General features: G+C 43.5%; 1 protein-coding gene across 1 annotated transcript in view; it reads right to left on the reverse strand.

The window, feature by feature from the left end:
- Window positions 1–14564: 14564 nt before the first annotated feature.
- Window positions 14565–15000, reverse strand: part of pde1ca (phosphodiesterase 1C, calmodulin-dependent a) — a gene marked incomplete at both ends in the record, with an annotated part of 217225 nt that continues 216789 nt past the window's right edge. Inside the window, one exon of the mRNA XM_084442840.1 lies at window positions 14565–14638. Coding sequence (XP_084298966.1) covers window positions 14565–14638 — 74 coding nt within the window. The remainder of the gene's footprint in view (window positions 14639–15000) is intronic.

Consider the following 15000-nt stretch of genomic DNA (forward strand, 5'->3'; position numbering starts at 1 on the left):
AGACTGCTTCTACATTCCCCTCTCCCTTTCAAGAGAGAGTTGATTGTGTTCAGTATGCAAAGAATATTAAAAAAAGAGAACAAATGTGACAAAGAACATTTCCCACCCCTGAATGGTTGCCGAGTACTAATGTAAACAAAAACGTGCTACTCATTTGAATATGACTAGCTGTGATATGATACTATAATATGAACTTGTTGTTATTTGGTTCCACTAGAAGATGCACCATCTCCTCGATGAACAGACGCTCCTTTACAGCCAGCTCAGGCTCCTGCCACCGGTAGCCCCACCCACGCATAGCCACGCCTCCAGCAGGAACGCGGCCACTCAGTGCTGCCTGCTGCCCTGGCTGCCTCTGACAGAGACGTCAGAGCCACGCCTTTCCTCGCGGGGCACCTGGGACTTGGAGTCCAGACTGCCACTTCCCGGCGCCAACAGCATCGACGAGGGCCTGGACAGCGGCTCTGCCTCCAAGCCAGACAAAATGGACTTTGTCGGCTTCCTGCAGAGAGTAAGACGCCTTCAACCCGTTGTATCAAAACAAAACATGGGCATGGATAACGCTACAATGACAACCTGTTGAGGGAGACATATTGGAATTGAAAGAACATATTTGTTTTCTGTTGTTTTCTCTAGTTGAAGGAGTCTCTGCGTCACTCTGTCAGCACTGACTCACTAGAGTGAGAGGTGGGTAACTAGGCAACACAGTCCCCTCTCTTCACTTAACCCTTTCTTTCTTTTCTTTTCCATCTTTCTTTCTTTCTTTCTTCCATCTTTCTTTCTTTCTTTATTTTCCATCTTTCTTTTTCTTTCTTTCTTTTCCATCTTTCTTTCTTTCTTTCTTTGCCATATTTCTTTCTTTCTTTCTTTTCCATCTTTCTTTCTTTCTTTCTTTCTTTCTTTCTTTCTTTCTTTCTTTCTTTCTTTCTTTCTTTCTTTCTTTCTTTCTTTCTTTCTTTCTTTCTTTCACAACTGTCTTCTCACTGTAGAGTGGTACGGTATCTCAATCAGCAGATCTCAGATGAAGCTAAATTATAACAGTAAAAACAATCAAACAATGTGATCAAATGTTTGGAAAGAATTGGCTTAATGCCTCTGCCTTTTTACTGACTCACTACAGTAAGTCTGGTGTTTTGTTTTTCAGATGTGTGCGTGTTCTCCAGCTGACTGCCTGTCTGGAGACCTACTGCTGTACAGACCATGACTGTAGATAAGATCACTTAATATATGGGTTGGCTTCCGACTTGGCTCTGTGACCAATAAAGAGATTTGTTGTCATTACATCAACCCGTCTCAATAACCTGCCTATTCGGTTTGAATGAAGTACCTGTTATGTGCACAGATTGTTATATAATCATTTCCATTACATAACCTGAAGAGATGGCTGTGTTTACCCCGACAAAGCTTCTATGATCACTTCAATATGTCCGTGTTCATATTATGGCCTCTCTTACAGTGTGAATGTGTGTGTGTGTGTGTGTGTGTGTGTGTGTGTGTGTGTGTGTGTGTGTGTGTGTGAGAGTGTGTGTGTGAGTGAGTGAGTGTGTGTGCGCGCATGTGTGAGTGTGCACTTCAGTCTTTGAGCCATGTGCCTCTCATGATTCCTACTTGACCACTACACACACATGGGACAGGAAAACATATGCTTCACACTCTCTCTCTCTCTCTCTCTCTCTCTCTCACACACACACACACACTCACACACTCACATTCACACACACACACACACACACACACACACACACACACACACACACACACAAAAGTGAATGGGTTCTAAATTGCCCCATGATACACCTCAGCAACGAGTTTCATGAAAAGCAGTGTGGTAATTTGGTTTCAGTGTAAACCTGGTCTAAAGAATGAATGTTTGAGCGGCTCGTGGACCTGCCCTGGGATTCGGATCTGCTTCTAAATGTATTGGTTTGTTAGTTGACCCATGCTACACCCCTCCACTGAGTTTCCTGATAATTGGTATGTTAGTTTTTGCGTAATCCTGCTAACAAACACAAACAAACAAAAAACACTACACTACTCTGAACACTAGAACACACTTATGCTAGACGAGGAGAAAAGAACACTCACCCATCAGACATCAAAAGGATCAGCATCATGGAAACATGAGTGTTTTATTTGTAATGGAAGGAGGACAATAGAGGTTATATAATGATGTCATTCTTCATACTAAAGAAAGTTTTATTTCATAAACGCAATATTGAAAGCAGTGCCTTGTCATAATATATATAATTATGATGTTATGTAAGCTTGCATGGATAGTGTTAAAGGAATCATTGTCACTCCTATTTGGCCACTTTTGACCATATCTGTTATCTATCGTAATGCTTTCGTAATCTGTCACTTTCCTCGTCTCAAAATCTTATTTTCATCCCTTTTTACATTCACTTCCTCATTCTACTTTGTACATAGAATAATGTTTTATTTCTTACTGTTTACACATACTGTATCTTCATCTTTCTATACATACACTTTTCCTGCTTTGTCTCTGCTCTGTCCTCCACCTCCTCCCTCTCCTCCTTCACCTCCTCTCTCTCCTCCTCCTCTCCTCTCCTCCCCCTATCTCTGACGCAGAGCTCCCCTTGTGTCCCGAAGGTAATTGAACCTGTTGTAGTTGGCTAATCAGAGCAGAGGCTGTATTCACACTCATGTTTGAAGAGCGGTCCAACGGACGCGGGGTGAGGGCTTCTGTCACCATGACAACGGACGCTAGCGGAGACGGCGACGGAGGACGCTCCTCCTCCGAGGTACATAATCCTCGTCTGGCACTCTGCCACTCTCTCTCTCCGTCTGTCCCTCTGTCTGACCACAGAACGGCCGAGGTAAGATACTTTCTCTACATCTGTCTCCGTCTGACCCTTTGTGCTTTCATTCTCTGTGGTGTTCTTTGTCTCTCTTCCTCCTCCCTATCTGTCTGTTTGTCTCTGAACACTTCCTCTGTGCAGCCCACTAAACTCTGCTAGCTCTGCTAAACTCACACCACCCTGGCCCGAGTCGTCACTAACTGTAACCGTGTGCAGTTGTCCTCATTTGATGACACAATTAAAGCACTGGACTGGAAGCTTATCATCCATCTCAGTTTGAGGAACTCTTAACATGGAGTTTATATTCTCAAACTTGACGTGTATGATTTCTGTGGTAGATACCCACACCATAAATGTCAGTGGTGATTTTTTGAATTTTCTGAATTCATGGTTAATGTTACTCTGAATAGCAGTCGGAAAGATAAGATGGAGCTACGAATTTGAAAAAATCAATTGTGACTGAAGTTAATATAATTTACTTAATCAGACAATAAAACCTCCAGACAAAGAGAGCAGCTTTGATGAGCTGAGAGATCATGTTGACTCAGGAATAAATAATGGATCTGGACTGTGGGGGAAGAGAGAGGATCAGGGGGGGGTGTCAGTGAGAAAGAGTCTGAGAAAAAAAGAGCTAGACAGAGAGAGAGGAGTGAGACAGGGTGAGAGAGAGAGGGAGGGAGGGAGGGAGGGAGGGGGGGGGGGGTGGGGGGGGTCAGTGAGACTGAGAGTGAGCAGCGTTACCTGATCTCTGAACAGACTGGAGCCTTCAGAGGACATGTGGACAGGCTGTATGAGGGCGCCTCCGGAGACAGCACAACTCAGAGAGCAGATATCCAGCAGGACCACTGGGAGACGGAGCCAGGGAGAGAGAGAGAGAGAGAGAGGACGAGAGAGAGACCATTGTGACAGATGGCAGTATGGCAGCCAAATCTGTATCCTGTCACACATACAATGTTGCTGTGAATTCATGATTGAGTAATAAATGGGCATACATACTAACACTCACGCACGCACACATACACACACACACACACACAACATGCACACACTGTATCTGTATGAAATATGATCTAGTTGATCTAATATGATGTCATCCCAGTGGTATAGTGCATGTTTAATTCATTGTACTGTACCATCAGGTGATATCATTCAGTATGTTTTGTTGCCGTACTGTTGGAAGATATCATACAGTATGTTTTCCGTTGGAGTGCTTTCAGTGATATCGTTCCCTGTACTGTTGTCCTGTTTGTGACATACAGTACCACACCAGCTATAGTGGTTTCACTTCTAATATTCTCTTTGGCCACGATGGTGACCGGAACATTTTTACACAAGAAACCTCTGTAGTAGAGATGTAATGGTATGAAAATGTCATATCTCAATTATAGTGATCAAAATGATCACGGTTATCAGTACTATCACAGTATTATTAAAATGTGCTGGACATACACAAAAACTACTGATACACACACTGAAAACATTCCACCAAGTTGTATATTGAAAACCACAAATAAAATTAGCAGCACTATGCACTTTTCTTTTTTCATGAATATTAAAATAATCTGTCTTGGAGACTGTTGCTAACTTTGTTTGATGCTGGACAGTATTTACAGTGACTTTTTCAAAGATCAGCAATCAAACACTTACAGTACACTTTAATGTCTAATCAAACACTTTAATGATAATTTTATCGCAATAAATGTAATCAAATTTGATTGCAGTTTCTCGTTATACTGGTTATCGTTACATCCCTGCTCTGTAGCCGTTTCATCTTCCCAGCAGTTGTTCCAACGGCGGTGTACTGTGCTGTCTGTAGACTGTGTGGGTGGTAGCCCTGGTTTCCCTGGAGACCAGCGAGGGGCGGAGTCATCGGAGACAGGCGTCCTGGTGGAGGAGGACGAGCAGGAGGACAAGAGGACACCCATGGAGGCGGTGGAGGTGAAGCTCCGCCCCGAGGCGCTCCTCCCGGCGGAGCAGTCGATCGAGCAGCAGAAGAAACCTCGCAGGAAAGACACGCCCGTCCTCAACACCCCGCCCAACATACCAGGTCAGAGGTCAAACTAGCGCAGTACAGTAAAGTCAGGTACAAAATAGCGTAGCATAGCGTGGTGTAGCAAAACAACTGAACATGTAGTTGTTGTTGTAACAGTGCTCTCTCATGTGCTCCAGGTGTGAGGATGATGAAGGGAGAGAACAGAATGATTCATCTGGAGACAGAAGAGACAGATGGACAGAACCAGACACGTTTGCAGTGACAGACCTGCCTTCTTCTGCAGTTGTCCTCAGATATACTGTATGTATACATATTCATTAAACGTAGCATGATGACAACATGACGACAGCATGTCTCTCCTCTTTTATTATTCTCATATAACAGTACATGAAGGAAACAACTAACCATGTCCAGTGTATGTTATTAATACATTATAATGTTCAGACATGGTGTCAGCTGTTTAGACTACAGAGACCGTTAAGGCATAGGGATGCATACAGTTCCCAAACATATTTTACATCACGTAATATCAACATAAACACATACCTAAATATCGACCTAAACAGAGACTACTTTATATCACGTAATATCAACATAAACACATACTTTACATACAGTACTCACATAATATCAACATATTTCTGCATGAAAATACATTTTCATGTGTCAGTTGTTTTATAGTTACACTACTGTTAGCCACCTACAGTATACACTGAGTTACATGGCAGTGTAATTAATTTCCCTACTGATGGAGGAGAGGTGAGGAGGATACACTTTCTTGAAATGTCCAGTGAAGTCATGTCCTCTGAGGTCACTTCCCCCGTCGCAGGGAGATGCCCTGCAGCCTCCTGGCTTTACTCCTGGCATCGATTGGCTGGATCGCTGCCTTCTTCCCTCTGATTGGCCTGCAGGAGTTGGCACAGTAGCTGGGTCTCTTATAGTAGCGAATCAGATTGAAGCCCTCCCCTGGAAGAGAGAAGGTCGACAGGTCGATTTTGACCAATCAGAAAGATTTCGGATGTACAAAAGTACAACATCACAACTAACTCTTTACATGTTATTGCATGATGCTTACTGCGGTGAACTTGTTTGTTTGTGACCAATTGCAGCATGCTACTTAGGGTCACCTTTCATATAGCCCTGGACATGTCCCCATTAGTGAGCACAGTCATCTAGTAAAGTACATTATAGGTAAATTATTTTATTATTCATCCTACTGTCTTATGAAATGATACCGAACCCTGGTTAGTTATTTCTGATACATCTGTTCAAATGATTACACACGTGATCATTAGAAGCCTACAGATACAAGTGATGTATCATTCACACAAAATATTATTAGGATGGTTTGTACATCTGTTACTGATCAAGCGCTCCCCAAAAAAATCTAAACCCACATATATGGTTCTTGGTCTATAGGCCTCCTTCCCTGCTGCGTTCTTAGTACGTGCATGTGAGACATCATAATGAAGACACTGAGTCATGATCTGAGCCCTTTCAGTTCAGATTTATTGTCATAACAGTGCAATAAATAACGTAGCGTCTGGGCGAACAGGACCACGCCACGGCCTTCACAGTTCTCTCTTGGTGTGCGGTAAAATAAAGTTTTCTCCAAAACTCAAAATAAAGGATGGGGATGTGCTGAGACAGGTCTCAGGGACACCCAGAAGCTGTGTCACAGTGAACTATACATCATATGGCTTCAAATACATGGTAAACCTCAAATAATATACAGGAGAAATGTCTTCAAAGCAAAACAAAGATCAACATAAAATCTCCATAATAAAGCAACCCTGAATGTGTGGTGGCGGATGATGAGTGTCACAAAGTCGTTGGTGATTGTTAATGCTTGGTGACACCAGCAGGTGGCGCCGTCGTGTTGTGTAGAACATGCTCCCACAATACTCTATGGCAGGCATTCCCAAACTGTGAGGCTTGCCTCCCCTGGGGTGCCCCAAAGAAATTGGAGGGCGTGGAGGGATGGTTAGGAAAAAAAAAGGAAAAACATGTTTTTTTGCGAGCTGTGAGCCTCCCCCTGCAGGTGTAACGGTGTAAATATAGATCTTAGTGAACTTCACAGAATCTATGTTGTATGAATTTTGGTTCCATTACTGTTTACTGTTGTCTTGGATGGGTGGTGATTGATGTTGCACTTGTTGTTGATGGGGCCATAATTGGCGTTGCACACCTCGAAACTTTCTCATGTGCCGAAAGTCTGAGAAGGGGTAAGCTGGGGTTCTGGGTTCTCCGTGAACAAAAAAGGGTTTAAATTGTGGATTTTGCAATTCATTCATTCACTTATTTGAACAAAAGGAATAAGAATGCTGTTTATAATATCTGCTATTCACATCGCGTTAAATATGTTAATTAGCGTTATAACGTGTGAAATGTCAAACGTTAGCTTACGTTAGCCGTTAACACCTAGTTAGCTGCTAGTTAGCTAGCTAACTGCTCCATTGTATTGTAGGCTGACGTTGTGGATGCCAGTGCGCCCTGTCTGAGAGTGTGACCACATTTATGATCACCCTATATCTGTGTTACAGGTATGTTTTCCTTAATTATTGTTCACCTTAGAAAAAGGGATCTGTCATGTACTATTTTATATTTTATAACTTTATTTTTATTCTTTGAAATTTGTACTTTGTAAATTATACACTATACGATCACAAGTACCTTGCTACTAGTTAGGTAGCCTGTTTAATTTAGTAGCTTACATATTTATTATTTCTCTCATGTGCCGAAAGTCTGAGAAGGGGCTGACGTTGTGGATGCCAGTGCGCCCTGTCTGAGAGTGTGACCACATTTATGATCACCCTATATCTGTGTTACAGAATAAATGCTGATTGCTGACAGACCCAAGATCCCGCCTCCTCTGCACATTTTTATACAGCCAGACAAAGACTGTTTATTTGTATTATTATTGTAACAAGCCGTTCTAAGGCTGTTACACAGGCATGAATGTATTGTGTGAAAACGTCAGAATGTTAACTAGCAACAGGTGCCACCAAGCTAACTTAGCTGTGTAACGTTATGGGCTAGCTAACGCTGCCTTGCAAAATGAACAAATTTGTGAGACCCACTTCACGTCCCGGTTGGACGGGCGCGGGTGTGTCACTGTTTTCAGAGGGGAGGCCCACATTGATGGAGTTTGGGAACCCATGGTCTATGGCATATACTGCTGCCGTCTCCTCTTCTGGCACAGACCAGCTACCTGATGAGAGCTGTGATGAGTCACACCCTAACACACACACGACACACACACACCTTACTGATAGCCGTGATGAGTCACACACACACACACACACACAGACATACGCACACACACACCATACTGATAGCCGTGATGAGTCTCACACACGCACAAACACACACACACACACACACACACACACACACACGTCAGCCTTCCACCAGTGAAATCAACATAAATGGAAGCTTGTCTATGACTCTGTACTACCTCCCTGACCTTTGAGGATGAAGAGAGATTGCTGGTTTGAGGTTTAAATGACAGGAGACGAGTCTCTGAGATCCCATGTCAGCAGACACAGTCCAGAATGCTGTGAGGAGCTGCTGATTACAACGCTGTGCGGGTGTATCCTCAACTGCCCTTTCAAACACTTCTGTCTGTGGCTGCTGCCCACATTATCTACCAAGCAGGTATCAAACCCTGGTTTCCCTCAAGCCCAAGTGTGTACCATTAGACCAATAGAGGTCAGAGACAGGGCGACGCCATCATGACAGCACGGTTCCCAACCACCTCCGCCACAATGGCTAGCATAAATTAATGATGATCTTTAAAAACATGTTCTGATGGAAATGGATTTGATGGACATGAACATTATTTTTAAATATGGACCCAAGCCCTCAGAATGATAATAATAAAATACATCACAATATCATAGGAAGGGATAGTGTCAATGATCACTAAACACTAACGAGCTTCAGCCTGAGGATGGTGCAGTTTAGAGATGCCATTGAAAGCGTGTGCGCTAGCAAGAACAGATATACAGCAGCAACAGCCACGTGACTTTTCTACGTGATTTAAGGCAAATATTCTTGGAAATAAACAACTGAATCAATAGAAATGATGTCCCCTTAGATACTGACATATATAGTTTATTACACACATATATATATACGTATATATGTAATATACTATATATATATTATATATATTTTGTTTAGCTGTATTACCGTGTCTGTTGTTTTATATCTTTGGTCAAGGCAACAGGAATTTCTACACAGTGGACCTGGACTGGAGGCTATTTTGAATGACCTCAAATATGGCCTCAGTCCTTTTCAAACAAGACAATTTCTATAAACGACATCTTTATATTCACTGCGTAGCAACTATGAGTGTGTTTACTGTTTTTTGGGGGGGTCAATTTTTGGTTAATTAGTCTAAAAAATGAAACAACCCTTGTGGGAACAATTGGTAGGATGCCAGTTCCAAATCAATTGTGATTTGTTCAACAATGTTTTTCTAGTAAAAATCTGACACTGAAAATAAAACCAATATTTAACAAATCATTCAGCACTTTGCAGACCTACCTACCTGTCCTCAATCACTCATTCATATAGACCCACCTCCCTGTGCTCAATCACTCATTCATATAGACCTAGCTACCTGTCATTTTCTGACTACAGTAGGGTGTTCTACATCATCATAACTTTACATAAACATTCATAAATAAAATCTCAATTTCATGTACAATAAATACACAAGCTCTAACATACAACTGGTTTTAAAAACCAAGAATCACATCTCACAGAAAAAAAATTAAAGAATTGTGAAATTAATAAAAGCCCACTGATGGAGAATAGATTTACATTTTCATATGTAAATACATTGTGAGCTGCAAATAATTTGGAAACTGACCATGGTAGTACCTGCTTCAAAAAAGAAAAAAAATGGTAGTACCTGCTTCAAAAACCCGATTTAAATTTTTTAAAAGATAAATTGAATCCTGTTCTTCAAAGAATATATATATATATATATATATATATATATATTCTTTATATATATATAAATATATATATATATATATATAAAGAGCAATTTACCTAGATTCACAGAAGAAAAAAAACTGTATGTGCTGTACTGTATGTTAGACTATATAAATCATATGAACTTTCAAATATAACATGTCTGGAAATATATATATATGTATATCTTGTATCTGAGTTATAACACTGGGGAATTTATGTTGTCAGAACAAGAAGCTATCTTAACTTTTACAAAGTTGTACATAAATAATCTAAACATTACAATACTGGTGTATATTTTCTCTATAGGAACACATTTTAGTGATCATATGATTGACCATTTAATATTACACTACATGGGTGATTAGGGGTTATCAAAACGTTTTCAATGTTTTTGATGTGTGCAGTCAGTTAGCGAGAGACAAAGTGCAATCTAGTTAAGCTAAAATGTAACAGCCTATACATAATTTTTTCTATACAATGTACACACGCAATTCAGAAAATGATAAAAATCAATCATAGGTTCTTCAAATGCTGTTTGTGTTGATCCTCACATGGTAAAAAGACAAATGACAAACTTAAACACACCAACACAAAACTCTCTCTCTCACACACTCACACACTCACACACACACACACACGCACACACAAACATAAATAACCACACACATAAACAAACCCACAAACATACACACCACACATATACACACTAACACATAGTGGTCCGAGTCCCATCAGTGGGGGGAGGGGTGCTTGCTCTTCCATCTTCCTCCAGTGCTGTGCAGAGATCAATCAGCCACAGCAACCCCTCCCTGGGGGCCAGCACGACCACCATATGAGCACCCCCCTGGGCTAGGCCTCCATCTGACCTCCCCCACACACACCCCAGTGGATCACCGTAACCCCCAAAGAAAGTCCCCTGAGCCTCAGCTCCTAAAGGGGCCCGGGCCCTGGGGCCCTCAGTCCACAGCCCTCCTACAGGGGCCCTGGGGCCCTCAGTCCACATCCTTCCTACAGGGGCCTTGGGGCCCTCAGTCCACAGCCCTCCTACAGGGGCCCTGGGGCCCTCAGTCCACAGCCCTCCTACAGGGGCCCTGGGGCCCTCAGTCCACATCCTTCCTACAGGGGCCTTGGGGCCCTCAGTCCACAGCCCTCCTATAGGGGCCCTGGGGCCCTCAGTCCACAGCCCTCCTACAGGGGCCCTGGGGCCCTCAGTCCACAGCCTTCCTACAGGGGCCCTGGGGCCCTCAGTCCACAGCCCTCCTACAGGGGCCCTGGGGCCCTCAGTCCACAGCCTTCCTACAGGGGCCCTGGGGCCCTCAGTCCACAGCCCTCCTACAGGGGCCCTCAGTCCACATCCTTCCTACAGGGGCCTTGGGGCCCTCAGTCCACAGCCTTCCTACAGGGGCCCTGGGCCCTGGATCTGGACACCAGGGTAATCAGGCTGCTGTTGGACAGACAGCTCAGTCAACTATAACACGATTGGCTCACGGCCCGGTGTGTTGATGTGAGCTGTCGTCTCTGGGAGGAAAATAAGAAGTAAAAAAAAAAAAAAAGCATGACGAAAAATATAAGATAGGAAACTGAACTCCAGAAGAGAAAGAGAGCCAGTAGAAAAAAAAGATTAAAAATAAAAACAGACTTCATAATCTTAATCTGTGGCTCCTGGGAACTGAAGTCTTTGCTGAGAGTGTGTGTGTGTGTGTGTGTGGAGGGGGGAGGAAGAGGGTCTGTTAGTTTGCATCAGACGTGGGAGCAGCAGCAGCTGCCACCGCGGTCGCTGCTGACGACGCCGCTGGGGCGTCGCCATGGTTACTCCCGTCTTCCTCCTGGGAGTCTGAGAGAGAAGGAGAAGAGGATTAAACGTGAAGCCCCTCCCCCGTTCGCACCAGACAGAGAACTGATATAGAGGAAGGGACGGAGAGGAGGACAGAGGAGAGGACATTTGGCACATGTAAAGTGTGGTGGGTAGATAGGATGCTCCTCGTCTGGCCTTGATGCTGTGAGGTACGGTCACAAGCCTCAACAACACAGTTCACTCACACCTGACTGTTATCTCTGTTATCTCTTCACCTGCTCTACACCCGTAACAAGAGGAACATCTGTGTGGTGACAGTCGTTTTGGGAGTGGTTGCTGTCTGATTTAACTCAGAGGCATGATTCTGTAGACTGATGTAGCTAGAGCTTATGATTAAAGATGTGGTGATAACTGACCCCATGGAGAAACAATATGAGTAAAAATAACAGCGTTCTGTCACCATGGCTGACCCTGGGTCAGCTCCTCAGGGCAGAGAGCGCAGAACAGCAGTGTGTGTGTGTGTGTGTGTGTGTGTGTGTGTATGTGTGTGCCTGCGTGCATGTGTGTGAATCTATATGAGAGAATGGCTCAGTTTGCTGTGGAGAATTTACATAACAATGGTTTCAAGGCAAAGCTAAAATAAAATAAAATATTGTATGCATTTAAGTGTATGTGTGTGTGTGTGTGTGTGTGTGTGTGTGTGTGTGTGTGTGTGTGTGTGTGTGTGCGTATGTGTGGGTGTGTGTTGTGTGTGTAAGAGCACACTGACAACACTCAGGATACAGAAGAAGACCGCTGATAACTACCCTTGAGAAACAGCCTGTCACCATAGTAACATGAATAAATGACAGTAGGAAAAAGAAAGGGTTGAGGAGGAGAGGGGAGGAGAAGGGAGGAGAGGAGAATACGGGAGAGGAGAGGACAAGAGAACAGAGGAGAATATAAGAGAAGAACAGGAGAGGCTGCTTTTGTGAGGGGAGAGTTGGCGAGGCATAGCTGATGAGTGTTCTGGCCTTGGAGACATCAACACACGTTTCCACAGTCAATATCGCAATGAAGAAGGTGAAGTTGTCCTGAACATTCATGGTTTGTTCCACAAAATGGCTTAAAGGGATAGTTCGGAACCTTGTACATATGGCCTAATTTTCGACTTATTCAACGATAATTTAACTTAAAAATTATGGTATAAACTGTCAAATTAACCCCGACATACACTTTGGTAGTGGATGCTAGTCTGTACCATTGCACTGAGCTAGCATTAGCGGGACGGGAACGAAGGGCTGCATGGAAGCGGCTGAAAATGATCTGAATCAATCAACAACATAATGGGTAAGTCAAAAATGAGGCCTTATGTCCGTACTATCCCTTTAATGGTCTACCTGCAACTGGTTAAAATGTTTATATTTTCATGCAATCATTGCGTATTTTGCAATGACAAAGAATAAAGCAACTACAGTACACCAACTGACAAATGGCCAGTGGACAGGCGTAGCTAACTCCCAGCCAGCCTTGGAAGAGTGCAGGAGGGGCGCGGGGATGGGTGGGGGATGGGTAACTTAAAGACGGTAGTTTTACCATCAGACGTCTCTCTCTCACTGTCATCGTCTGAGTCTGCCTCAGAGTCAGTCACAGGTGAGTCTAGCTCCTCCCCTGGCAGGAGGACCAAACAGCTGTTATCAAACACCAAACTCCTGGCCCAGTGCCAGGCGCCGCACTCGGCACCATAGGAATCATCTTATTAGTTTCCCTCATTTAGACAGGTAAGCCACTGGGAAAACATTGCATTATTTTTTACAACAATGACCTGGCACTACTGTAACACTACTGTAACGGTACTGTAACACTACTGTAACAATAAAGTAACAATACTGTAATACTTATGATACTGTAATATTACTCCAGTATTACAACATGTCCATCGTATCAGCAGGTAAGATCTTATTTGGCACAGTGATTGGCTGCGTAGATTCAGAGGGCATCCGACCCCCATCCATGGTGTTGGAAGAACCCTAACCCACCCCACAGAAGCCCCCAGGACATCCCACACCCAAGACCTGGCGTCAAACACACCCTTCATCTTAGTGTACACAGGCTTATCTCAGCTTATCTCAGACAGAAATAACATGAATGACTTCAAAAATAAGTTAATAATGATAAGCTCTAGAGTGTTGAAGAAGGGATGCCATTATTGGTTTATTATATTATTATTATTATTATTAACACTAATAATAACAATAATACCACTAATAATAATAATGACAACAATAATAATAATAATGTTTATTATTATAATTATACTACTACTAATAATAATATTACTTATTATTATTATTATTATTATTATTGGTTAATTAATAATCATTCATTTTCTCTCCAGTAATTTACTCATTACCAACACACACCAGGTGAGGGTGCTCATTCACAAGAAAACACACCAGGTGACGGCAGACATCCACTTCTGTTATCGGTGTAAATTATCAGGACCCTCAAACCCCAGTGAATGCTGTCACACCATACAGTTTTCTTGATCCAATGGCTGTATGCACACAAAGCTTAGTTCCCCCCAAAACCTACAGTTAAGCCTATTATCACATTTAGCCTACAACTGAGAGTCTTTGAACATACTGACGCCCTGCAGTTACACATTTCCCTGTGTTGTGCAGCCCAGCGGGGGTGGAGCGGAGGGCTACGTACCGGTTTGAACCTGCTCACTGTGCTCTGGGCTGCTTGTCCCCGGCTCCTTGGGGCTGGCCCCGGCCTGGGGGGTTCCCGGGGCAGACGTGGGCCCCGCGCCCCCCCCCGGATCCTTGTTGCCCTCCTCCTCTTTAGGCTGCTCCTCTGCCACCTCCTTCTTGGCCTCCTCCGCCTGACTGCCACCCTTCTCCTCCCCGTCTGCCTTGCTGTCCTCCGCACGCTCCTCCTCTGTTCCTGTCTCCTCCGCCGTGTCTGTTGTTCCCGGTTCTTTTCCCTCCTCCTCCTCCTCCTCCTTCTGCGCCTCCTCCCCCTTCTCCTCTGCCTCTCTCCTGACTTTCTCCTCCAGGTCTAGAAGAAGAGAACAACATCCTCTTCTATCATAAACATCCTTCGTATAAGCTGTGTAAACAGTCTTCATCTACGGTCGACCTCTCCTCTCTGAGTGCACGTGGACAGGGTTTCTGTTGAGCAAGATGTTGACTCATGGACAGTACAATAGAAACAGAATGTTTCTATTCTATTGTATATGCTGTCTCTAGTATATGCTGTCTCTAGTATGCTGTCTCTAATATATGCTGTCTCTAGTATGCTGTCTCTAGTATGCTGTCTGTAGTATATGCTGTCCCTAGTATGCTGTCTCTAGTATATGCTGTCTCTAGTATGCTGTCCCTAGTATGCTGTCTCTAGTATATGCTGTCTCTAGTATATGC

This window comes from Borostomias antarcticus (genome assembly GCF_949987555.1).
Source record: "Borostomias antarcticus genome assembly, chromosome: 9".
Classification (NCBI taxonomy): Eukaryota; Metazoa; Chordata; class Actinopteri; order Stomiiformes; family Stomiidae; genus Borostomias; species Borostomias antarcticus.